This window comes from Platichthys flesus, chromosome 24, assembly GCF_949316205.1.
Source record: "Platichthys flesus chromosome 24, fPlaFle2.1, whole genome shotgun sequence".
In the NCBI taxonomy this organism is placed as follows: domain Eukaryota; kingdom Metazoa; phylum Chordata; class Actinopteri; order Pleuronectiformes; family Pleuronectidae; genus Platichthys; species Platichthys flesus.
Window position 1 is genome coordinate 6673399 of NC_084968.1, and position 26704 is coordinate 6700102.

The window sequence follows — 26704 nt, forward strand, 5'->3', positions numbered from 1 at the left end:
ACATGTTAAGAGTATCACTTAATATTAATAAATTAGCCATAGTGTCAATCATCTACATATATTTTCTCATTCATTCTAATTTTGGACATGAAACAGCAGCAGTGTCAACAAAAACACAGGAATCGAATACATCGATGGATAGATCAATTTTTTTTCCTGTCTTTGATGAATTGATCAGCAGTGTCATGTGATCATATCAGAGGGAATAGATTGATCAGTGAATGCTGAGGCAGTGCAGTTGAGAAGCTGTGTGCGAATAGGGGTCTGACGTGGACGTGTAGGAAGTAGAGGTTTAAATGAGATTAGTGATGTCTACACTAGTCACAAGATCACAGGCCTCACCAGGAAGCCCAGATAGTACGCGATCAATCAGTCGATCAGCTGTTTAGCACATGGCTAACATAATGGAGGACTGATGATATTATCTGCAGGAAACATCGGCAAAGGGAATTTGTATGTCCCAACAATGTCTAAGCAGCTAAGTTCTCTTCAGCTTTAGAGTAAAACACACAAAGCCGCGGGGCCAAATGACACGCTGGTCCGGTTTTTCCTTACTTGTGTAGCATGGTGGCTTAGAGTCTGTCAGGACAACAAACATGAGCCGACCATAGACATGTAGTGGGTTTAATACTTAATGTATGCCGATGAGTTGGAGTTATGGAGGATGAGATAAGACGTTGACAGGATATTGTTGCATGGACTAATAAGTAGTGTGGGGACAGGGTGATGTTTACTTGTTACTTTGTTTACTCCAGAGAGAGAGAGAGAGAGAGAGAGAGAGAGAGAGAGAGAGAGAGAGAGAGAGAGAGAGAGAGAGAGAGGACAAACAGGGGGTTACTGGCTCCTCCCCGGCATGGGCGTGGCCTCGACTCTGACTACTAATACAAAGCGGATCCCATTGAGCAGCTAGATTAACCGGGAACTGACCGACGGGAGGAGACCGACAGAGAAGCGGACGGACTATACTTTGTGTTTTTACAGGTAACCTTTCACTTACTTTATCATTTCCTCTTCCTCAAAGTTGTGAGACTGTGAGTCCAAAGGAGGATGAACGTGAGAAAGAGGAAGAAGCGATGCTGGTTTTTGCCGCGTGGCTCCCTAGAGTAGGAGGAGGAGGATGACGACGACGGTGGATTTCATCATCTCTTGGGGGGGGAGGAAGGGATTAAACCACATCAGACGTTTTTTAATTAATCGTACTGGGATTAATTCGAGAACCGAGTTGGATTCAGCCGAGATACTCGAGTTTATACGGTTGTTTTCTTCACTTTTTATTATTATTATAATCGCGTTTGACGAAGCAGCCGGTCTATGGTTGACACCTCCCCGTATCAACGAGTGGATGTGACCTTTTAGTTGTAATCAATATCGTTTTTCAATCAGGTTTATAATCTATTCTGGATCTTCTGTGATTAACAGCTTTTTATACGAGGGGGTGAAAAGGATAGTTATCGATTAGTGAGCTCTTAATTTGAAGGTCTCAGTTTCCGTAGAGACGGCCGTTTAATTATCCTGTAACTGGAAGCTGCTGTTTCCCACAACTATTATTGTTATTAGTCCCTAGCTCATAGAAAGTGGGCAAGAATGAAACAAAGGCTGTTGGTTTAAAGTCTGATTTTGATCTTGGAACAGGTTAGCATGTTAGCATGTCAAATCAGCAACAACCATTTAGGGACTAACTTTTGTTTCCATGTCTGAACAATGAGGAACAACAATTCACTGGAAATGTGATCAAACACCTCCTCGTTTCCACTATGTCTTCTCTGTCATATCCTCACACCATATGTTTTCCTTGGACCTGCTCTAATCGTCAACTTGACAATCTGTTATCTCCTTTTTTAACAGTCAAGCTCAACCATGAGTAAGGACACAGAGGTCGACATGAAGGAAGTGGAGCTCAATGAGCTGGATCCCGAGAAGCAGCCGATGACGGGTGATGGCCCGGCACCGGGCGCGGAGAAAAATGGCAGCGTCAAGGTGAAGGTCCCCGAGGATGTGGTGACGTTCACCGGCCTGTCCAAAGAGGAGCTGATGAAGGTGGCCGGCACTCCAGGGTAAGAGCACCAGCTGCAACAGATACTGTCTAACCCCTGGTCTTGACCTATGTCGTCACCTTAACCTTTTCCACCACATTCTCATCCGTCCCTGCAGATGGGTGCGAACCCGATGGGTGCTTCTCATCCTGTTCTGGCTGGGCTGGATCGGCATGTTGGCAGGAGCCATCGCCATCATCGTCCAGGCCCCTCGCTGCAAACCCCTCCCTGAGATGAACTGGTGGAACGAGGGACCCCTGTACCAGATCCCCGACGTCGTGGCTTTCGCAGATGGAATTGAAGGTAGAGTATTTTAAGATTTCAGATGTATTTCAGGGTTAATAGATGTTTTCATTTTAAAGGATTTCTTTCATGTTCAGGTCATTGCCTCTTCTTGGTGCTGTTCTGCTCTTGGTGTCATGCATATGCCCAAAATAAGATTTGGAGATTATTTAAGGAGTCCTCTGGTCTGCACGCCGTAACATGGGATAAGTCTCGTGACAGTGTCTTGGGTTTCCTGAATTCTATGTGGCCTTTCAGCTGGCCAGATACCAAACTGCTGACGAGGCAGACGCTGAGTGACTCAAGGTCTAAAGGACGGTTTAAAAAAGCCACGAGTCATTTCTGTCATATCTTCTGCTCAGGCTTGAGGTCATGGGTGTGCAATGCAGAACCATTTTGTGGTGTGCAGATTTTTTTAAAGATATCTTATATACTTAATTTGAGATCTCAACAGATATATCTCTGGCTTTTCATTAAATGTCACTTAAAGAGCTAGAAACAGTTACACAAGACTCCGTGTTCCAATTTTTTTTTTTTTAAAGACAGGAAGGACAGCCTGGTTGCACTGCTGTTCTTAAAGTGAATTACATGTGAGCACTCGGGTTTCCAAAAAGCCTAGGGCAGCATTCCAAAAGCCCCACGTGAGCCTGGTGTTTTTTCACGTGAAGGGCCGCCTTGTACTCCGGCTTCTCGTGGCCAGTAGAGGATTTGGATGGAGCCACTCACATTCTCCTGCCTTGAGTCAATACTAACTATAAGAACTCTTAACTTACCTCCTTTCTTGTGTCTCTTGCCCTCTAGCCTCCTGCCCTCGTTTCCTAACCCCCCGACCCTGCTACATTTCACACATCAGGGTTCTGTGGTCCATTGTGTAACTACAGTTCTCCCTCTCTCTGTCTGTAGGTGTCGAGGCAAAGTTGGACGCCATGAACCAGCTTAAGGTGAAAGGCCTGGTTCTGGGCCCTCTTCACTCCCTCCAGGCCGACCAGCCAAGCACCCTGGATCTCAAAGTAATTGATCCAACTCAGGGAAAAGAGAGCGAACTGGTGGCCGTGCTGGAAAAGGCCCACAAGAAGGGTAGGCCATCATAGACTTGAGATCAGTATGAGTGACTGAGTGCCTTTTTGAGGTTTCTAGGCTTGTGGACTCGAAGCAGCTCCTGCCCAGTGGTTCTAAGCGTTCTGTTTTTTTATAGGCATTTCTGTGGTGCTCGACCTGACTCCAAACTACCTAGGAGCAGCTTCCTGGTTCAGTCCTGCTGATACCAGTGATGTGATGGCTAAACTTAAGGTAGGACACACACACAAACATTGGTCTGTGGTCCTTAACTTACTTGATTCACCTCGTTTAGCTGATCTTACTCCTTCTTCTAGCTAAAGTGATCATGTTGTCTTTCAGGCTGCAGCAGAACATTGGCTGGCTCTGGGTGTCGACGGCATCAAGTTCTCGGACTTGAGCGTCGCCACCAGCTCTGATGAATGGTCAAACCTGCAAGCTGTTGTCCTGGGAAACCACACCGAGGACATGAAGAAGAGGTAACTATGTACTTTGTTTATAGCTAATGGTGTCTGCTACTTTCATACAGAAGCATATACTTTCAACACAGATATTAAGATTGTTAAAAACATTTTTACGCCTGTTCTTTTTATTTAAGGGGGGGAAAGTAATTTTCAAAGCATGAGGAGAATGTCAGCCGACAGAGTTTAGTTTGTTTAGAGAAGAGAACGTGGAGATTAAACACATTCCAGTGCTACGGGGGGGAGGACTGTGGGTGGGGGATCAGGAAGAGCTGGGTCAACAAAAAGGAGTCTGTAGTTCCTGTGGCACTTTACACTCATGACAAAGCGACACCCAGTGGTGTATTGGAGAACTTACACAATTGACTTTAATATAACATTTGAACACTGTTTATTTCTTAAAACAAGTTATGATCCAACTACAAAAATGTATATTTCGAGCCGACTGAATCTGGGATCACTAATCTGACCTCACTGTCTTTCCCTCAGGGCCTTGATGGGAGTAGTGGAAGGCCTTTCTCCCAACGAGTTGTCCCAGCTCGTCAATACCTCCGGTGTGAACCTCGTCCTGTCCGACCTGCTCAGCACCAAAACTGCAGGTTGGTTATGAGTTGTGTTCCCAGTAGTTGCTACAGAGCACAGTAATGCATTTAAAAAGCAGCACCACTCCACAGTAATGTGGCAAACGCTGTTGTTCCTCATCCTGTGTGTCCCTTTCTGTGTCTCCATCCTGACTATCAGACTAAATGAAGAAAAACAAATGTCTGTCCTACGGTACAAACGATACAAAATAGGTGATTTATTTTTACCTGAATATGTACAGGTGTGGAGCGCATCAAGGCCATGGACATCCTTCACGCGGACCAGAGAAGTCTGGCCTGGGGTCTGGGTGCCGCCCAGAGGGTCCAGCTGTCCACACTGGCAAAAACTCCGGCCCTGATCCGTCTCTACCAGCTGCTGTTGTTCACCATGCCGGGAACCCCTGTGTTTACATACGGAGACGAGATCGGCCTTAAAGCAGGAGGGGTAAGGGATAACACAGTTGAAATCTGTGCGCAGCCTCTCAGCTGGTTACAGAGTATAACCTGTTTTTCTTCCCCTGTTATTTTAAGGCGGGAAACTTTTCTAAAATGGTTTGGGACATCGAGAAGGCACCTGCAGAAGGAGCAGTAGTTGACGAGGCAGCTGAGGTACGTGGACTTCAGTGAACCTGTGGTAAAGAAAACATAACTTTGCTCTCTGTGTTTTTTTCTCAACCAATATCCTCTTTTCTCATATTTACAGACGGCGAGGAAGGAACAGGTTTCTATAATGAAGTGGTTCAAATCCCTCAGTGAGCTGCGAGGCAAAGAGCGCTCTCTCCTCCACGGAGACTACTACCCTCTCTACTCCTCTGCCACCTCGCTCGCTTTCCTTCGTGTGTGGGACCAGAGCGAGAGATACATAGCGGCGGTCAACTGGGGAGACGCACCAGAGCCACTAAAGCTCTCGCTGACGCCTACAGGCAAGTTTAAATTCAACCCTGAACCAGTTAAAATGTGAAGTGTCCCATCCAGCAGGTTGTACTTCTGTCCACTTTTCTTTTTGTTTTGACACCATGATCTTTGTTCCTGCAGAGGGAGTAGTGCTGCCAGAGATGGCCACCGTGAGGCTGTCGGCCGGAAACAGTTCCTCGAACGCTCTCGCAGAAGAATCCGAGGTCAGACTGGACAGTATCACTCTAGAATCAGGAGAAGCCGTCCTGCTGAAGTTCCCCTACACGGTCTAGAGATGGCGCCAGACCACAGGGAGGCTGCATACAGATTAGTGTCATTAAATGAAGGATAAGAAGGTCCCATTCGTAAGGAATCAATTGGCATATTCAAAAGTATTTTATACAGTGAGAACAAAGGTAAATTTGGGTCAAAGGAAACCTGCCATAAAACAGCAGAATATTGGTCAGTTTAAACTCTTGGATTTATTTGATCCTTTTAATTGTTTTTCAAAGTTGTGTTTTATTTTGCTTGTTTTTAATTCTAGGAAAAGATGCAACCATCATCTATTGAGCATTTTGTTCATTTTGGTGAAAGACATTCCATTCGTGTTCTTTGGGCATTTTAGCAGTCCTTGGTTTGTTTGTCATTTTTACTTAAACCTTTTAAAAAGTTCTGTTTTTAATGACCGTTTTACTTTCGCAAGGCACTAGGGGAAAAAACAAGTGACAAATTTGAACATGTGTGGTGCCTGCGTTTGAAGTATTTTTTAAGAAGGCAAGACGACAATAATGCTGCAGATGCTTTGAATCTGTCAAGTGAACTCAATTGGAAATGAATAAACAGTTTCTGAACCGACCCCTGTGCTCTCATGTTTTTGTCACCCTTCGTTTAAGTGTGTTCTTAATGTCGGAAAGCATCAGATAAGATATCCACTATTTTCAGAGCGTACAGGTGTGTGTGAAAGTGTGTCACAGATGTCAACAGAGGAAGCTTGTCTATATTTCAATCACCATCTTCAGATGGGTCTTATATAATAAAATGTACCATCTGCATATACTCAGGTTTTTCATAACATGGGTCACACAGTGATCTACAGAAGTAACGACCGTTGTAAAATCACACTTTCCAACTTTGTAGAGAAATTGGTTACAGTATAAATGTTTTCATTATAATGATTTAGTGGATGAATTAGGCTTTGTTATCCTCTTCGATGATTAGCTGTAGTATTGACAGGTTCCAGGGGGAACAAGAACAGGACTTACTGTAAATGATCAAGGTTTTGTCATCCAACAACCGTTTCTGTGGTCCTGCTCTTTATCGGCGGGCATTCTTTGCAAGACTTTATAATTATACATTTTACTAAACCGCAAAACAAAATGACGACATAAATATTTAGGCAAACCTGAGCCCATCCAGAATTCCTCCAGAGCCATTTAGGCTTCTAATTGTAGTCATCAATGAGGAATAACAGTACATTTACTCAAATACTTCATGAAAGACTACTTTGTTCTGCTACGTCTGAAGCACACCACTGCATTTCTGTATACGTACTTTTTTCTGAAAGCTGTTTTTACTAGTTACTGTGTAAATTATAATTCGAGATACAGTACATAATATCTGTTTGTGAAAGATGACATTTTCATGACTTCCTTTTATTTAATTGAATCTAATCAAAGCAAACAATATAGTAACTCTAAAATACGCTCGGACTTAACCAGTTATTAATTGAATTGTGGTTTACACATTGATACATCAGTAATAATATAAATAAATAATGACATGGATTTTATGTATATTTTTCTGCTAACCAGGTATAAAGGAAACATTCAAATCCTTTACTTAAATAAAAGTTATGCACTGAAAATGTGGTGTTAGTTTGCTCTCCTTTAGTTTTATTTACAAAATGTACTTTTAACTGTACTCTTAATTACTACTATAAAGTAAAAGTAGTCTTCAGGACTATGAAATCCTGTATTATATTACTACAGTGTATTATTATTGCTCATGCACTGATGTGTAAATTAAATTTCACCTCAATGAGGTGGAGCTAATTTCTAATGATAATATGCAGTTGGAGTTGAAAATACTTTATAAGCTCACCGTATGCTCTATATATAAAATCTTAATTCGATAAGTAGATGGTCATTATAGCTGTCAGCTAAGTGTAATGAAGTACAAGTATGTAGTGGCATTGAACTGAACATAGAAGTACAATTCAGTAATTAATGTACTTTCATAAGACGTTTTCTTTGTCATGCCCCTAAATCCACTGTATCTATTAGGTAGTCAACTACAATATTAACCTTAGATACTATTACCTTATGTATAATGTAATGTCATAAAACAGCAATTTCTCAGACAAAACATAGATTTCAAACCATCCTCTATTGAAAAATGTCAGAAATTGCCTTTAATAAATAAGCTTGGGGAGAGTTTCAGCAGAGTTTCAGGCTCTGGAGATAATACAGTGCCGCCGTGTAGCTGTGGTATCACAGGGGAGGTTTGAAGTGAATGATACCGGGAACCAGGGCCTGTCACAGCGCCTCTCTGCGCTCCCCACGCCGCAGTGAAACCCAACCACCGTCTCTCTCACCGCCATGCACACTCATGCCTGACTCTCAATCTGAGTGTGACACCATCTACATCACAGGGTTAAGTGACCTTTTCGGCTTTCACGGAGCGAGGCAAGAGAACCAGTGATGTTTAACACTGAGTTAATCCGCTGCAGAACGTCACCATACAATGTAAAGTCCTCTGCAATGAAAAGCTGAAAGTGAGTGAGAACAAGATCACCTCGAAAGAAAGTCGCTGCAGTCGATATACAGACACTGTCTTTACTGTTATTAAGTCAACTAAACTTCAACACCAAATGCATTTGTATTTCTCTGTGTCTGTTGGTTACAAACTGAGTCCAGGTATCTCAGCTCCATTGACAATGAAGGAACATGTCACTTCGAGCTGTCAGTGCCACTCGTCTGCAACAGTTTGAGGATCTGTGCCTTGCTCAATGGCATTTCAAGCAGAGTTGACTCTCTTTATCAATGACTCTGTTGTTGGACGAATCAGCCTCATCAATTAATAAATCAGGCTGAATCTATCATGTCCAAAAACCTTGGAGAAACATTATGCTGCGGTGCACATCCTATTTATAAATGCTCTTCTGACAGCAAGGGTAATTTTACTACCAGAAAACAGAACCATCTTTATTTCAGTCACTGGCGAAATGACGCATCACATTATATATTCTTCACATTTCTATTACAAAAGAAAAACTATACACAGAGCCACCGGCAACACAAGGACAGATCAGGCTTGGGGCAGAGAATCCAGGATATTTAATATCTTCATCTCAAAGTATGGTCCCCATTTAAACCATAAAAATCCTAATGTCATGATGATTACCTTTCACTGCCTGGATAACAACAAATCTATATGAACACATCCATCTGTTCATACCTGTGTGTCTATTCGCCAAAAGGAGAGAAGAAAATACATGGAACCATTTTCTTATTTCCCAGGGAGAAGCACATGCTATTTAAGAAAAACATTTGAGTCGCTTCCTGAATTTAGGTTCCTTAATTCATGTATGAAACTTTATTGGTTTTGGTTTGATACACGATTGTTTACTGTGTGAACATAAACATGCTAGCAGCTAGATGCTAATCCGGAACTCCTTTCTCCGACTGCCCTGTTCTATGATGCTTGAGCACCTGACCAGAGAGGTCAAAGGTTAGCTTAGCTTGGCATGACAGGAAACAGAGGAAATAGCAAGTCTGCCTCCGTCCAAAGGTAAAAACCTCCCACCTATAAAACTTCCCGTATTACACACTAGAAACAGATGGAATTAGGATATGCAGAGAAAATGTCTAACTTCACCTTTTTCTTATTTCCCTCCCTCCGCTCCTCCAGCTTTCCGAATCCAAACATCCGACTCTCCTGCCGACCCGACGCCGGAGCTCATACACAAGGTCGTTTCAGCTTGAAATTCAATAAAGCTGTCAGGGAATGGACAAAACTTAAAGCTAAGGAGACTTGTGAAGCAATAGATGGAGGGTTTTAGCACAAGAAACTCATCTCCTTAGCTTAGCATAAAGATTAGAAAACAGCTAGCCTGCTTCAAAAAACCGAAACGTAAATTTAACAATGTATGGGAAGTGAAGCGCTAATACATTTCTTGGACAAGTTCCTATATCTCAAATATGATTATCAATGAGCTTTAAGAGAACGAGTGGGCAGCTTTTGTAAAGATTAGCTTGCTAGCTCATGCCTCCAGTCTTTGTGCTAAGCTAACCGGATGCTAGCTGTAGCCTCCATCCAGGCATGAGAATCGATCTAACTCTATCTAAGCAAGGCAGCAAGGAAGAGATTGAATGACAAACAGTATTTCTTTATTTTCTTTACTTTGCAATGGCCTTTGGAGTAAAGTTAACGTAGTAAAAAACTGTAAACTGTTTGTCTACAACGTGCTTTTAGCCTAAAAATGTGCCGATGCTAACGTGCTAATGCGCATGACCTTGGGCAAGCGCTTGTGTGCAGTGTGTGTGTTTCCGGTGTGAACGTGAATGCGGCTCAGAGGAGGATATCAGAGGACATTTCGGGACTAAAGGACACTTCGATGACACCACAGGAGCAGTATCGAGAAATCGAGAAATCGTGTTGTTTTTTTTTTACGTTTGAAGAAGTGATCCCCAGTTTCTTCAATCCTATTGGATTTGGCTGCAACTCTTTTTACCCTGAATCTCCAAAAGTGTTGTGTGGACTCAAACACCTCGCCCACAACTCCATCGCCATAGTGGTGAGTGGACAATCAATGCATTTACATTTGTTGGTGAACTATCCCTTTAACACTAGACCTCAATTATCTGGACAAAATCTTTCTAAATTGTCAATATAACACGCTGAGTGACAGCATGTGCAATATGCATGTGGTTTTCCGAGTGGTCCTGTATTTTTGTGTGTGTGTGTGTGGGTCTTTAAAATAAACAGACCATAAGAGAAAATGAGAAGGTACGTAAAAAAAACCAACCTCTCAAACCGAAAGTGTGTGTCTGTACATGTACATGTAAGAGGTTGAAGTCACACACCCCGGGTGTTTTTCTTATGTTTCCAGCATCACTATGACACAGCCTGACACACACAGACACAGACACACACACACACACACACACACACACACACACACACGGTTGTGGTATGACAAGGGGGATGAAAGGCTGAAAGATCAACTGAAAGACTGCCAGCGGCCGATCACCTTCAGTGAAACTACATCTCTCTCTCTCTCGTTCGCCGTTTCTCTCTCTCCTCCCCCTTTCACACACACGTGTAACTTCCAGCAGACCACACACTCTCACACACACGCACACACCCAAACACACACAAAACGCATTTCATTTGCCACAGACTCATCTGTCCGCGTAATGACACATAAACAGGTAAGACTCTTTTATTCTCCTTCAAAGTTCTCTTTTGTATTTTGAACACGATAGGGCCCCACTAAGTTTAGAGGAGCTTTCACTTAACTCAACATCACTAACAAACTCACACACTTCTAAAACACACCGGTTCTGCTTTGGTCTTGTTTGTCGGGTATCGTTTCGACGTTTTTTTACCAACTTGACATTGAAGGTGCACATATATAAGGATTTGACGGGTTAAATGTTCCGTTGTGAATGCAGCTTTGAATAAATCCACAAATGAAAGGATGTAGACGCAGAGAAATCCAGCTCAAATCCATAAAGAGATCCATTATAGTCTATACATTTGTTGCACTCGGACAGATCGCACTAAGATCATTGTCACTTAGTCTTTCCATGCAGTTTCGTATGTGTCTCTTTTCAATATCACATATCGTATAATCCATATAGCACATGTAGCTATAAAGCTATGCCTTCTCCCTATAAGGACAAACTATGGTAGTGAGACGCGAGCTGCAACTTTATTTTGTAGCATGTCAGTGTTGTTACCTGCAACATGTTGGTGTTTACAGCAAACATGCTCTAACATGGACAGTCTCAAAACCAAATACTTTGTATAATGGTGGCAATAACAGATCAGAGCTTGACTTTAATCTTGATCCAGGTACAGTTAGACACATCTGGGTTATTGTCCTGCTGGGATAATTTGGCAAGAGGCCTTTGAATTTAAGCCTTGGACATAGCCATAGAAACCATTTATGGCATTTGGTGTGACACGTAACTCAAACTCATATAATATTCTTGTGATAACCCCTCCGGGAATTGAAGTTGTTTCAAACAGTTACCCAGAGGCGTTGTTTTGTTATTTTGGATTCTGCAGTGTGTGGTGGGGCCGTTCTGTCTCAAGTTGTTTCTAAGTTTTGATTACCCTGATCGATTTGAATAAGGTGGGCAAAGCTCGAGGAGAAGGCTTTGTATTGTTGTTGTTTTTGTCCTCCTTCTGTTTTGTGACCTCCTTTGACATCTGCAGACAGAACGAGGGCAACGACCGCCTTTGTGTGAAGTCGAGCAAGCGTCTGCGCCAACGAGGCCCCGATCAAAAAACATCTATGAAGAACGTCTCCGGATTTTTTGCATGAAACTCAAACTGTAGAATCAGAATTAAGTCGATTTGTTGTCTTGTTTCGTCTATTTTCATCTTTAAATTATATATTGAGCCATTATTATGGGCTTCCGGAAGAGAGGATGAAATGAGGACTCTGAGGAAGACTGAAATAAGTTGCATTGCAGTTCAGTCTGATCCAGAGAAATGTTAGGATCAAGGATTGAAAGAATTGTTCAGCTTTACGTTTCACCAGCTTTCCGGGCCTTGCTGCAGAGAGGCATCCCCACAGCATGACGCTGCTCCACCAAACCTCAAAGTGGGTATTTTGAGTTTTCTGCTAATATTTGGCGGTGCACAGTTGAAATAAAAGAGTCATCAGGCCCTAAAACCACTTTATTTACCACACATGCTCTGATAAACACTACCTCAGATATCATGTGATCTTGTTTAAAGTGGGGTTTTCTCTTTGTTAAAGATCGGTGACACGGTTGTTGTTTGCAGTGTCTCCCTGCTCAGCTATGGAGACCTGCTGCTTCCTCGCAGTTATTGATGGCCTCTCTTGGTTGGTTAGCTTTTTACCAAGATTTAAGTGTTGGAGGATAATCAATCAGAGTCCTCTCAAACCTCTAAAATATTCTTCTATTCTTCCCCTGATTGGTATTTCTTCATCACAGACTAATCCGCAATGTTCTTTTTGTGCAACCTCAAATCATTCGTCATACCTTAAATACACACAACGATGGATCAGATGCATGCGTGGGGATTCAGCTGTCAAACTAAAGGGCTAAATATTAGTGGAATCTATTTTTTGTGATTTACATTTGCACTGGATTTAAACCAGTATACCCATTAGACTGCACTTCAGCAAAAAAATGTAATTGATACATTATCATCTGCGTCTGATTGTCAGCAGGATTATGCATAAACGTCTCGATGGATTGCCATGAAACTTGGTGGAAGGATGCGGGTTAGGTCAGAATCTACAAAATATTAATGCGGATCCAGATCAGCGGCGAACCTGGCGAGATATGGCCTTTTTTTGTGAATTTATATAGAAATAATACGAAGATGCTGATGAAAAAACGGAATGTAATTCGCTGCTGCTTGACATTGGACGGAGGTATATATGCGGGGGGGGGGGGGGGGGGGTGTATGACGGAGGAAGAAGCTGCTAAAGTTTGGAGCAGAGCTGGATAAACAAGATTCTATTATCGCGAGATAGGACGTTAGCCTTGTTCCCGGTATGTTGTCTCCGAGCATCCTTTTAGTTTCAAAGTGTGAAGAAGTAAACACAAAACATTTAACTCTATGACCTTGTTGCTGACACTGTAATGGAGGATGTGTTTTCTACTGTAAAGCGCTTTGAGTGGTCGATAAGATATAAATACAGTCATACAGTACATTTACCATCGATTGTAAACTTACTATGTAAATGATAACCATCATTCATCAGAAATGAATAATACATTTGATTATTGTATGACTAATACAATCTAATCAGCAGCAGACAGAATCTGGGTGGATCTGACTACAAGGTGTTTTACCTTCCCCCGTTTGACACCAATGCACTGATTTCTGCCCGATCATTGCTTACTCAGCAGTGACATTGTGGATTATCATACGTTTTTGTAAGCAATCGAAAGAAGTCCTTCAAAAACATAGAGAGATGGTTTCATTATTAAATCATTGTAATGACAAAACGACTGAAGTTCAACTAAAAGTTTTGTGCATCCGTCAATTAACATGAGACAAAATGAACTATAACCTTTCCTGGAAACTCGTTATTATCCTCGTACGGCTCCATACTGTAGCGGCGATGATATAAAAAAACATTTAAAAGTCGGAACAACTCAAAGAAACTGAGATGTTGAACTTTCATCCCTGACGCTGATGTCCTTTTGAGAATAAATTGCCGAAAAACAAATTCTGCACGATAACAAATTTTATATTTATAGTAACTCTAATATTCTTTGTTCGTAATCTGTTTTTCCAGTTGCAAAAAACAAATATGAAAAAGCGAAAATGATTTACTTGCAATACAACTCATCATCATTCATTTTTCGTTAGAGTGCTGTGATAGTTTAAAATAATGGAGGAACCCATTTAGTATATTTCCATTTATATATTCATATAATGTTACTTCTGTTACTTCACCTTCAGTTGACCCCTTTGATCTTTATCTTCACGGAAAACTGAATTCATTCTTTAGCACCGTCATGCACAGATAATTGTTAAAAAGGCTAAATTCATTAGGATTGTTGTTTTTTTCCATAAAGATAACACAGTGATGGAAAGTGTCCAACTATTAGTATCGCACTGTATCAGCAGTGTCACAACAAAAATTGTTGTTAATATGCGCTATTCTACTATTGTTTGCTAAATGTCTCGTCGCTCTCAAATCCAGCTTTGATAACTTTGGTAGCTTTTCAAAAGTTTATTGAAAAGGTGAAATGTAGGGGTAGAGAAAGTTTATTATTACTGCTTCAGATTATTGTGATACGGCGATTGCTGTTAGGTGATGAAATGTGAAAAGTCGTCCCGTGGTGCCCACATGGAGACGCGTGTGCACCGCGACAAGTACTCGGAACATTTTATGGCCTCTGATCTTTTCAGGCGTATAAACTCTTGTTACCTAACAATTAAAGATATAGCATTCTCAATATTCAATATACAATATTCTTTTTTATGTTGATTTGTGTGTCACATTTGTTAATAATACACTGAGGTGAACCTTTTTCTGAGTGTTATTTATATTGTCAAACTGTCTTATTAGATAAAAATCCTCTGTCGTTTGAGCAAAGTGTGTGAATTCGCTGAATCATCCTTCCCCTTTGCTTTAAATGTTTGTACCGACATTAAAGGGAAGGTCCACCTTTTCTGAAAAATAATCTGTCTGTTTATAGTCTTGTGTGACGCACACATTGGTTGTAGTTTTGCTTCTGTGTGCCGAGTATTTCACTCACAGCATCGTCACCTTATCATCAACGTTACACTTGCATGTCCCGTCTATGTCCACATTCACCTAGAGTGTCAATGTGTGCTCATTCTGCCAACACTAAGGCCCAGTCGAACACCTGCTGGCTTTGGTGAAAAAGGTTAATGTCTCCCTCGGCTTGTTAGTTCCTTTCGTCATCTCTTCTTTTCTCGGTGACGGAAGACAGGCGGAGGGACGGAGGAAGAAAAAAGTCCAGAAGTGCTTCTCTCTTCCCCCCTCCTCTGCTCCTGCGGGTTTTTATGGTGAATTCGAGAGAAAACCAGAGAAGTGTCTCCTCGTACGTACGCACTCCTCCACACTCCGCTTCCTACTCACGTCCTCTCATTCAGACATCTTTCACTCCGCTGCTTTCTCAAGGTTCCGGACACAAATGTATGCAAATGATTTACGCACAGCCGACAAAGACGAATTAGCAGCTCATGTCAGAGCGACTGAAATAAAGACGGAAAGGTGTAGATCTCAGGTCAGGCTGTTGAAGGCCAAGCTTAATGCAGAACTCAGTTCGGCAAGGTTCGAAAAAACGGAATTCTTCATGAGTTGCATCAATTTCAGTTTCCTACGCAGAATAGAATTATTGAATATTTGGAAGGACATCATTTTACTGACTGAGTTGTAATGATGGGAACTGAAGCCGGCTGAGGAGGATGTTTAAGTTGGCATTAAGTTGAATTCAACAACTTCCTGTGCTGGATGAGAAATAAGCAGCGGTAAGAAACCTTGTTAATTCCTCGTCAGTGTACGTTTTTCATTATTCTGACTAATGTTGCAGCTCACACACAGATTACACAAGCATCCCATTCCTGCACTGTCACTCACGAACTGCACATTGCAGGTCTCATGTGTTCGTACATGTGTTGCAAAAGTTGTTTAACTTTATTAAGTAAATTCAGTCATTTTCGGCACAAAAAGTCAGCTTTAGTGACGCAAATGTCTTTAGTTCACTTTTGATGATTCGAACGACGATCAGACAGATGTCGATTCCTTTGATTACATGAATGATGCAACTTTTTACAATGGATGCGAACAAGGGGACACAGCAGCTTTCCAGGTATGAAAATTACATTAATTCAAGTGAACTACGGTAAATTCCATTATTTCCATTTTGTTACAAATTAGAGAGGCGGGGAGAGGCGGTGGTCTAGTTGCAGAAACTTGGACTATGGGCAGAAAAGTTCTCTGTTTCGTCTCTGGTTCGACTCCACGGAGAAACAACAAAAGACGAACCTGGATTGATCTGTTCAAAAATCCAAGATAATTCTCCCTACCCTGTCTAGTGCCCCTGAGCAAGGCACCTTACTCCCCCAACATTTGCTCCCCGGGCGCTGTACATGGATGCTCACTGCTCTGTGTGTCCTGCACCAGATGGGTTAAAAGCAGAGGTTCAATTTACCTACCTGCATGAGTGTGTTGTGCATATGTTTGGTATAAATAAACGTATCTTAAATTAATAATTTTGTACATTTTAGATTTGACCATATATACTGTATTCCACATGACAAGTATGTATTCTATTGGTACGTTTGATGATGATAGTGATGATGGTAGATTATACAGAAGACAACCACAGGATTTGATTCATTAGGTTATTTAACACCGAAAATAACAATTACCTTTTATTGGTGGCACTTTGTATTATTGACTATTTCTACATTGTCATACTTCCTTTTACAGATGCGTGTGTGTGTGTAAGTGTGTGTTTGTGTGTGCTTGTTTATGAGTGTGTGTGGCTGAGGTTTTCTGAAGCTGCTCAGTCTTGTAAACCTGGCAGTGGTCATGTTGATATTGTGTGTGCATGAGCGAGCAGGTGCTTTAAGGTTGTGTGACAAAAAAGTTATTTAATTTGTGTGTGTGTGTGAGTGTGTGTGTCAGGTAGGCGAGTGGGTGGCGAGTAGGTGGTGCTGCGATGTGTTTAGAGGGTTCCCTGAACTTCATCGCTTGTCGCCGTCTTCCTTCCTGTTTGAATGTCTCTCACTTCCTGTCAGCTGTCTCAGCGAGAGACTCTTAATCTACTTACTTATACTTACAAAATGTACTGTGTTGAGAATTGAAAGACACACATATTGAGCAAACTGAAACGATTAAAGAGTTTCCAAGATGAAAGCTTTTTATAGAGTACATCTTGTTTTTGAGGATCCTCTCTGATCAGTTTTCAATCTCAGCACGAGTATCTGAAAAAAGAGAGGAACAGTGGAAAAAGTGGCCAGAAGGGATGGAAAAGCCTAGGAAAGAACCAAGATGTGCACCGAAGAGGAGAGAGCGTATGAACGAACACAGAGACTAAAGCAAAGCAGAGAGATGAAAAAAAGAGCAAGCGATGGAGAGAAGATGAAAGATGGGACAAGAGAAAACAAAGTTGCGAGAGAACGACTCAGAGTGAGATAAGGACGGGCAAAGAGGCGGAAAGAGAGACAGGGAGAGGGAGGCGGAGGGCAGAGAGATAAAGATAGCTGAACGGAGGGAGATCCGTCAGCGTTTGTTTCCTCAGGATGTGGTTACCACAACAACGAAAAGGCAGCGAGGCAACATCACTACCCCTCGGTCCCTTCTGACACCTGCAGGTGTGTGTGTGTGTGTATGTTTGTGTGTGTGTGTGTGTGAAATTCAGCGTGTGTGTGTAGACGCACATAAGTGTGATTTAGTCAGTAACTGATCCAGTTAGGTGTGTGTGTGTTTGTGTGTGTGTTAAACAGCAGAAAGAGAGAGAGAGAGAGAAAGAGAGAGAGAGAGAGCGATAGAGCGATAGAGAGAGCGAAAGAGAGAGAGATAGGAGGACTAAGTGTCTGTCTATGAATCTGAAGGTGGAAATTATTACACCCTGGACACAGTAGCGAACGACAGACCAAGAAAGAGAAAGAAAGAATGAAGAAGAAAATTAGAAGAAGAACAACCAGAACCCCAAAACAACAGAGGACAATGTTTGAAAAGGAAACAAAGCACCAAGGACTGGTAAAAGAAAAAAGAAGAAAACCTCAAAACGTACATACAGTGTATCTGTCTTCATCTCGTCTTCCTTCGTACTTTCTGTTTCTGACTCACTCCCTGTCCTATTTAGAGCGGCATGTGGTTTCAAGAATGAAAGACTTAAAAGTTGAATGCAGCGCAGTGTGAACGTGAATTGCAACCCAGTTTAAGTGTTGTTTTTCATATACTTGATTTAAGCTAAATAACCTTATATTTTGTTTATTGGCTTCTCTTGCTGCGTCGCTCTCGGCACAAGTTTTCATGCATTTGATTTCTTCGGTCAAGTTGTGGGGAGACATTTTCTACCGCATCCGATGCTGTGTCTTTGAATCTGTTTTTAACGGAGGAAAAGGACAAGCTAGTAAATAAGTAAATAATTATGAGATAATAGGCATGTCAGCTGTTTTTCCAATGCAAAAACGTAACGATACTCTCTTTTTTACTTTACTTTAGCAGCGGTTAGCAACAATAACACATTTAACATTGTATTCAGGATAGGTTTTCAAATTTTGTAATTAATCCTCTACCATCACAGAATCTCTTGTATCCTCTATCTTCTATGTCGTGTCTGTGCTGTTTTGGTTTGCGGACTGCTTCTATTTTTTACTCCCTATTCTATTGTGATTGAGTTAGTAGGTACTGGAGTAACTGAACCAAAAAATAAAATGCAATAACAGAAATAACAATATTGGTTGCAGAAGAACTCGTATTTCGAAATACAGTCCTAGAAGCTGTCAGAGAATGTTATGGCAGGCGAGTACTAATGCTAATGCTGTGACATGATTGTTCATACTTACCCTGTGCTCCTTTCTGTGTCCTGTAGTCACATTAACCAAACCAAGCAGACGACCATGGATGACTGTTCACCCATCGAATCCTTCCCTAACCTCCACCACCATCGCCAACGCCCATCCCTTCACCTCACTTTGCCCAACCTGCAGAGCCCAGAAGCCGGGTATCAACCTGCGCTGGACCCCCTGGAGCAGTACGGAACCAGGGGGGAACAATCTGCCGCGTCTTTCTCGAATTCAAGCAGCTCCTCTGGGGGGAGAAAGGGGAGCAGCGGCGGAGATAGAGGATTCCAAAACACAAGTGGTAGAGGTATGGGTGGAGATGATGGCTTGAGAGGCCATCGGGACAGAGATGGCGGGCCGGGCGGTCAGTTCACTGACGCCTGGGTTGTTGGCATCAAGAAAGAAGAAGTATGGGAAGACGGTGAAAGCTCTACAGATGTATTTTACAGTAAAGCCGATTGCTACAATAACCCAAATGGGGCTTTTTACACCATGAACTGTGACAGCGAGGAAGGACTCAGTTGTAAACTCAGAGCAAATTATAATAACTATACCCAGGTTAGCTGTGATGCTAAAAGTGAAGCGGTTTACAATAGGGAGGCTAATTTTAGCCACTTTACGAGGTGCCCCAGTAGGAGTGCTGCAGGCAGCTTGAGCGACAGCACCGTCGGTTATTGTCGGACAGATTCAAGAGTGAGCGATAACTATTCAGGAAGAGAGGAAGACTATGGGTCCAGCTGTGGGTCGGGCGAGGATCAGCTGCAGCAAGCAGAGGTGGAGGCTCACTGGCTCAGTATGTCTCCCTTGAGTCAGACCGGAGAAGGGAGGTGGAGAGGAGAAGCAGAGGGGGGCCTGCCCCTGAGGTCACCTATCACCATCAGCAGCGGGACGTACACTCAGAAACTGGACTCCTTCTCCGAGGCGTTCCTCTCCCAGCGAAAGAGACGGTTCCCCGTGATTCAAAGTGGGGATTCCTCTGGACTGTTGTGGGAGTTTGGCGAAACGCCTGGATTCGTCAACTCGAGTCACGGCTGTGCTTTTGATTCAGACCCCTACCTGCCGCCTGTCTCCTTCTCTTCCCCAGTTCACCACTCACTTCCATCCTTCCCCTCTCCTCCCACATCGTCTCACCTCGTGTCTTCAGTTCTCAGTCCTCCTCCCACACCTCTACCCCCTCCTTCTCACTCGCCCTCCAAAATGGACTCTCCCAGCGCGTCTGGAGGAAGTGGCCAAGAATCAATTGGCCCGCTCCAGTTTTTCACATCCCACCTTCAGCCTCTCCCATCTGTCCATTGCTCTGGGATGATGTGGAAGTTTCCTGTGCTGTCGCACAGCTTTCCACAGACGTCAGGTGACCCCAGCAGCAGTGACAACAACTTAAGATCTTCCCATGTTTCTCATTATGGAAATATTACTGGTAAAATATTGTAATATAAGTATGATTCTTAGAAGATTAATATAAATGTGAATATAATATAGCACTTAAACATTAATAAATTAAATGAACAACACACCACATATACATATGGGAAAATCTCCCATTTCCTAAGTGCAAATTAGATTTTCACCTTTTACATTTTCAAACTATTTGTAAATTAAATCTGTAAGAACATTTATAACATTTGAAAAAAAAAAAATGGTCCCAAATGAAAACCAGTAGTCTTTATGTCAGAATTAATATTCCCATTTCACTCTGTTTTCTCTCCCACCAACTTCTCGTTATTCCTCCAGCTGTACATGACACCCTACAGGCTCCTGAGTCTCCATTCCTCACTTCCCCATTCCATCATTCGTCCCTCCACCCTTCACCCAGAGACCTCTGTCCCTTGAACGCTGCATCCCTCCATCTTCTCTCTCCTCCATCTCACCTCACCGGCCCAAGTAACGAGGCAGCAGAAGACACAGCTCCTTACTTGGTGAGCCAGAAAGCAAAGATGGGATCAGCCGCTGTGCAGGTATGGTGTGGTACATGTAATCCTGACTGAAATAGAAGCTGTACACACATGATGGGCGGATGCATACATTTGTCCAAAGATTATGTTAGCTCTATTTGCGTTATTGCTTCTAAAACCACATTCTTATTTTGAGACTCAGTGTATAGATAGATTCTGTAAATTAGACACAGTAAGGGTTGGTGAAAGGCCCGATTGTCACCTAGGATGGAGTTTGATTCGCCTGCTTCCAAACTAGGCCAGATCCACCATGGGCTTCTCCCTGCAATTATTAATTTACCCCAATCACCTTACTCAGAATACAGTTCTAAGGAGTTTGGGTTACTTGATTGCCTCCAAACCAACACTAAATGTAGCTCATCTTCTAATTACTGCAGCTTTTAGGACTCTATTCTCACATTTTTCCGTCTGGATTTAATTTTTGATCATGTATTAATCAAACGACACAAAGAGCAACACTATAAAATACTTTGTCTTTGTACCTCTACAGCAACAAGCCTCTCCGGTCTATACCGGAACTCCATTTCCCAGTGTCCTTCACCCGATCAGGGGCCGGAAGAAGGGCCACTACACTCCACGACCCCTGCTCAATCCAATCCGCAGAGGGACGGGGCTGTACTCCTCCCTCTTACCGTTCCATCACAAAGAGGATAAACTGGCATTCAGAGAAGTGGAAGAGGATTGTGGTGTTTTACGGTGGGTAAAAAGGAAACTGGGAGCTGGTGAAAAACACAACACAATGGAAACAGGCGAAAAATACATTATCATTATACTAATAAAGTGTTGACTTAAGAGTTTTAAAAGTATTTTGGGTTAGGGTTAGGGTTTAACTCACTTTCATTGTTTCTATTTCTCTTTCCCTCCTTACAGGTGTGTGAATGTAGGGTTTGAGTTCCAGGCAGAGCTTCCACCATGCTGCGTTCAGGGCAATGGGTCAGAGGCTTGGTCCCCAGATGACCAAGCTCCCAGGGAACAGCTGCTCTGGAAACCATTGCTGGAGCTGGAGGAGAGTGCCAACTTACAAAATCAAGGTAATGTCTCAATCTGATTTTCATAACCTGTAACCCATTGACGAGATAAATGTGATTGTATGTAAAAAAACAAAATAGGTGAACTCTGCGATAATCAACATAATAAGGAAGTGGGAAAAGGAAAGTCCCACGGGACAGTTTGCAGGATTCCTCTTCTCATACCTGCATTGTTATTCACAGGAGAAATGGGAACTAAAAATAATTTTAGACAAAAATTGTAGACTCGTACCATAATTAAATGTAGTAATGGCCATTTATTAATTTGTGTTTGTGTGTGTGTGTGTGCACAGTGGACAAGCTGCTTTCATTGTGTAGTTCGAGCTGTCTACCAGGAGGGGGCAGTAACACCGAGCTGGCTCTGCACTGTCTGCACCATTGTCAGGGGAACACAATGGTAATCTTTCTTTCTTTTTCTCTTTCTTTCTTTCTCTCTTTCTTTTTATTTTCTCTCTCTCTCTCATTCATATCCAGTTATCACTCTCTTCATAATATCCATCACACATGCCTCATTCATCTGTTTCCTGTCCGTCCCTCTCTCCTGTGCAGGCCACGGTGGAGATGCTGCTGTTCTGGCAGCCCTCTTCAGCAGGAGACTACCACTACTCTGGTAACCTTTGACCTTTGCCCTCACCCTAAGGCCTAAGCTATCTCATAATCAATAAAGAATCATTGCTAAAAAATCCCCTTCTGTCTAGATAACTCTTTCCCCACAGCTAAATCCTCCTGTTTTCATTCTCACTGTAATGTGTCCTTTTTTAACACGTATACACAATAATGTAGAGCTGCAGCATTGAACAGAAAATAATCAAAATCTCTATTGCAGAAGTTAAAATGTTAAAAAGTATTTTGATCGTATAATGGACGATAAAATGGAAATCGTGGGGCACAGTATAACTTTGTTATGGCTAATGTTGATGGTAGAAAAATAAGTGGGTCAATTATTTTCTGTATGAAAACTAATTATCTGCATTGGAATCAAATCACCAAAGTTTATTTTCCAGTTTTTTTCTCCAGTGGCACCTCTTTTAACCAGGGGACTAAATTGCCAGAGAAGTAACATTCAAATCGAATGTGATGCAGTGAAGGAAGTTCAATGTTTCTGAACAACAACAGACTCAGCAAAACACAAACTCTTCCCACTGTAGTATAATAGCAGGCTTTGTAACAGCCCCACTCTTTTTAGGTCTCTCTCTCGTTTTTTTTGGTGCATTTAAATCCACCACGAACTATAAGAGGTACAGGGGACACGTTGTTCTATTCTGTAGTGTCAACTCAGGTGACTGCTAAAAAGTTTATTTTCAATAATGTCTAAAGACGCTGGCGTGTCCCAGAATACCACTGCAGCTATTAACCCCCCTGAATCACTCCTGGTCTCCACAGCAAATACCAAACACACCCAACTCTGTCGAAAGCTGTGAGTCACACTGAGTGTGTGTGTGTGTGTGTGTGTGACTGTGTCCTAAGGCAATTTATGTTACGTTTTATATAGGAGATCAGTCAACACACACGTGTTCATCAGCATTATCGACTCAGCACATTGCTAAAAGCAGTCAATCCACATCAGACTCATCATCGCTGGTTGTCTAGTTGCTGCAGGATTTCGCAACAATGGTTACATTACATGACACCACCGCAAGTAACAGCAACCTCTTGGTATTTGTTTTCATTATTTGCCGTGCCCTCTCTCCCGCTCCCCCATCGCTCAACTATCTCTCTCTCTCTCTCTGTAGGGAGTGATTTTTGGACAGACGCTGAAAAGAGTCTCTTCGGTGCAGCTCTGGGTACCTACGGGAAAGACTTCTCACTCATACACAAAATGGTACAACAAGCGTTCATGCATTGGTTGTCTTTTGAGCGGAATCTTTTCTCAATGTGCTCCCTTCTAATCTGCATATGCCCTAACCTAAAAAACCTATGCATGTGTACATCCAGTATTCTTCTAAATCAGGAGCCATAAAGTGGCCAGAATTTATGTCATTTAAGTCAGGGTCATGACACAAAGGTGAGGAAGAATTTTCCTTAGCTGCAGTGTACACAGTGTTCCTTTCCGTCCCTGCACCTGTTTGTTTTTTGTTGACTCACCATGCACTTCAGTAGGAGAGCAGCAGACTCATCTAAGTGCCCTAAATGTACAGTTTTATTCCACTTATGATGATGGTGCACAGACAGATTACCAACTCTCATAACAATCTGATCATTTACAGCAAGTAGAGAGTTTGATAAATGTCCCATTCAACTCATTGACTCCCTTCACAGGCTCATGAAAGCAGAATTTACTGCATGTCTCCCATCTGTAGTGTATCATTTGAGTGGCTGCGGTGTCAAGGTGTAGTTAAACTCCCCACATCCGCTGATTATCTTTATGGCTTCTTATGCAACTGTGACATTACTGAAAGTGCACCGCCACTTTCACAGGACTAGTGATTATACGAATTAAAAGTTGCAAAACATTGTGATTTTACAGTGTGTTAGTGCTACTGAACGGTCAGCTTGAAATTCAGAATCAAGCTGAGGGAGTCTTGAAGAGAGTCAGTCTTTCAGGTTGACTTGTCAGTGCTAGCTATGCATGCAATTGCATGTATTTACATGTTTTTGTGTGTGTTTACGCTGCAGGTAAGGACCAAGACGGTGAGCCAGTGTATTGAGTTTTACTACCTGAGCAAGAAACTTGTGGACAAGCAGAGGAAACAGCAGGAGGAAGAGAACAGAGATGAAGAGTTGCAGCAGCAGAAAAGTGTAAGAAACATGTGAATGTTAAGAGTTAACTTATACTCCTTCTTCCTCTTATAAACTGATCCTGGACTTCCCACTGATGTTTCTGTTTAAGTAACATTCTTTTGCTTTAGTTCTCCTCTTTTGTCCTGTGGTGGTTTGTTTATTCCCGTGATACACTGCATCATGTATCGGATTAGCCTTACGATACACACTAACAGAACAAAATGGTGCGCATGGAATCTGGGGTATTTGGTCGGTCTTGTGTTCCATAGTTATCCGGCTTGAAATGCGGCTCAACAAGTCAGTCCCAGCATGGTGGCTTTTAATTGGTCCTGTTGTTAAAGGTGACGCCCATCTGTCAGCCAGCGGAGAGACGGTTTGGGCAGGCAGAGGCGGTCCCCGCGCCCTCATTGGCCAGCTTCTTCCCCTGCAAGCTGTGTGGCAAGTGAGTAGGACCAGTCAGACCAGAGGAACTCGCAGCATTCAGCTGTGTACAGTGTTTGGCATTTCTGAGCAAGCCGGCAGATGGTTCTGATTTCCAAGTGTTCTTTTAATTTTCCGTCTTCCTCTGTCCTCTAACCCTCTCCCTCCAGAATGTTCTACAAAATCAAATCCCGTAACGCTCACATGAAGATCCACCGGCAGCCTCAGGAGGACTGGGGCGACAGGCGGCTGCAGCACCAGATCCTCACGCAGCGTCTGGCCCTCAGCCGCTCCGCCAACCCCATGCCCACCTCAGGCAGTAACCTGCTCCCACCTCATGCTCCAGCTCTGACCTTTGCCTCCTCTGGAACATCACACACCAGCAGCAATGCAGACATTATCCTCAACTCTATAACCAGCAGCAACACCAGCACTCCCAGCGCTGCCCGAGGTCCCAGAACGGCAGTAACATATAACAACGTCCCTGCGTCAAACTCCCGTGTGATCACCAGTGTTGACGCTGGTGACTCAAATCAAAGAGAGCCCACCTCTGTCTTACCTTTCCACCAGACATGGAGCTCATATGGACCCGGTCCCACTCAGGCTGTCTTCTTCTGCAACACAGATGGGAAAGAGGAGCCTGGAGATGGGACAGTGGGAGGAAAAGAGCCAATCAACTGGCAGTAGCTTTTAAATCTCCCAAAAGCATTACTACCGCTGAAGTCAAACTATAATTTACACTTCAAGATTATGTATCTTTTTGCTGTAACACTTTCCATTTTTGACCTTCAAATAGCCGCTTTAAAATTAGTTTGATGGGTCACTGACTTGGAATAGTGAGAATGGTTCAGCTTCCATTTCCCACGCCTCAACCCCCGACATCTGTTCTTGCTCTATGTAGCTTTGGTGATCTAGCCCAGCAAGCTCAAGAGTTACACCGAACTGTAGATTAGTTAAAAAGACAGCGACATCATTTAAAACCAGCGCTTACCTCCAACTTTCTAAGCAGAGTTTGGTGTGTTTGTTTCATCAGCAGCTGTTCTTGTTCAGAAAGCTAGTAAGTGATACCCACCAGTTGTGTTTAAGGGACTATGCATACAGAGCTCTGGTCAAGATATTACGAAGCTAAATGAGTCCAACCGAATGAATCACCACATGTGGGTGCAGGGGGCGCTGTAGCTCAGTAAAAGAAAGAGATTTTTTTTTGTAAATTGTGCATTTGAATAAAATTTGTAACCTTGAGATTGTTTTTGAGGTCAGTAAAACACAACATTTTACACAGATCAAACAGATAAGAAATATTCTGTTTTTTGATCCAAGCTAGCGGTTTCCCTGTTTCCAGGCTTTGTGCTTAGCTAAGCTAACTGGCTATATATATATATATATATATATATATATATATATATATTCATATTTAATGGACGAACATGTCAAACTTTTATCTATCTTTTGTCAATAAATCAATAATAGAACCATTTAATATTTCAAACGATTAATTCTCACAAAGTCCTTTAAAGAATTAATGATGGGCTAAATGGTGCATCAAGGTCTAAAATGCAAAAGCACACGCACGCACACACACATGATCACGCACACACACTCACAAAGACACAGCGTGTTGAAAGGTTTTGATATAACACTTTAATGGACTAATATTGACCTTGGTAGGTCATCTCCTGTCTTATATCTGTCTGAGTGGACGGCATTGCCCTGTTGATGGTTAACCACAGCTCCAGCTTTTGTGTGTGTGTCCTGCAAGATGCCAGGAAAGGGGCACAGGGAGGTTTGCACAGGATCTCTGTGTGGAGTAGGTCAGCTAAATCCAGACTGAGGTTGAGCTAAAATGAAACAGGTAAACATAAAAGTCTTGTAAGGGTCTCTGTGATGACACAAACAAACTAAATGTTCCCTGGATCTCTATCATCATTGTCTCTTTTCAATCTAGTGGTTCAATAGCATTTCTCAAGGCGGTGACATGTTCTTTATTCTCGTTTCTTCACGACTGTT

At 42.5% G+C, this 26704-nt stretch overlaps 2 protein-coding genes across 3 annotated transcripts; both read left to right on the top strand.

The window, feature by feature from the left end:
* The first annotated feature begins 864 nt into the window (after positions 1-864).
* On the top strand, positions 865-6162 carry slc3a2a (solute carrier family 3 member 2a). Its single transcript, XM_062384282.1, has 11 exons — positions 865-981; positions 1846-2054; positions 2152-2336; positions 3219-3392; positions 3511-3605; positions 3714-3850; positions 4322-4431; positions 4656-4858; positions 4945-5022; positions 5117-5336; positions 5449-6162. The coding sequence occupies exons 2-11, from the start codon at positions 1858-1860 to the stop codon at positions 5598-5600; spliced, it is 1551 nt and encodes a 516-aa protein (XP_062240266.1). The 5' UTR covers positions 865-981; positions 1846-1857; the 3' UTR covers positions 5601-6162.
* Positions 6163-10671: 4509 nt separating this feature from the next.
* On the top strand, positions 10672-25939 carry LOC133950091 (uncharacterized). Of its 2 annotated transcripts, none has more exons than XM_062384274.1 (11): positions 10672-10739; positions 18606-19993; positions 20308-20531; positions 21019-21224; positions 21399-21559; positions 21850-21953; positions 22106-22166; positions 23290-23378; positions 24173-24295; positions 24619-24719; positions 24868-25939. In XM_062384274.1, the coding sequence occupies exons 2-11, from the start codon at positions 18634-18636 to the stop codon at positions 25382-25384; spliced, it is 2946 nt and encodes a 981-aa protein (XP_062240258.1). In that variant the 5' UTR covers positions 10672-10739; positions 18606-18633; the 3' UTR covers positions 25385-25939. The 2 variants fall into 2 exon arrangements, with proteins under 2 accessions (XP_062240258.1, XP_062240260.1); XM_062384276.1 differs by having other exon boundaries at positions 18606-19927.
* The last annotated feature ends 765 nt before the right edge of the window (positions 25940-26704 follow it).

Coding starts and splice junctions, on each gene's coding strand:
- slc3a2a (XM_062384282.1), top strand. CDS start 1,858: ATGAGTAAGGACACAGAGGTCGACATGAAGGAAGTGGAGCTCAATGAG. Junction 4,432..4,655: donor GCTCAGCACCAAAACTGCAG/GTTGGTTATGAG, acceptor GAATATGTACAG/GTGTGGAGCGCATCAAGGCC. Junction 4,859..4,944: donor TCGGCCTTAAAGCAGGAGGG/GTAAGGGATAAC, acceptor TGTTATTTTAAG/GCGGGAAACTTTTCTAAAAT.
- LOC133950091 (XM_062384274.1), top strand. CDS start 18,634: ATGGATGACTGTTCACCCATCGAATCCTTCCCTAACCTCCACCACCAT. Junction 20,532..21,018: donor TGGGATCAGCCGCTGTGCAG/GTATGGTGTGGT, acceptor GTACCTCTACAG/CAACAAGCCTCTCCGGTCTA. Junction 21,954..22,105: donor ATTGTCAGGGGAACACAATG/GTAATCTTTCTT, acceptor TCTCCTGTGCAG/GCCACGGTGGAGATGCTGCT.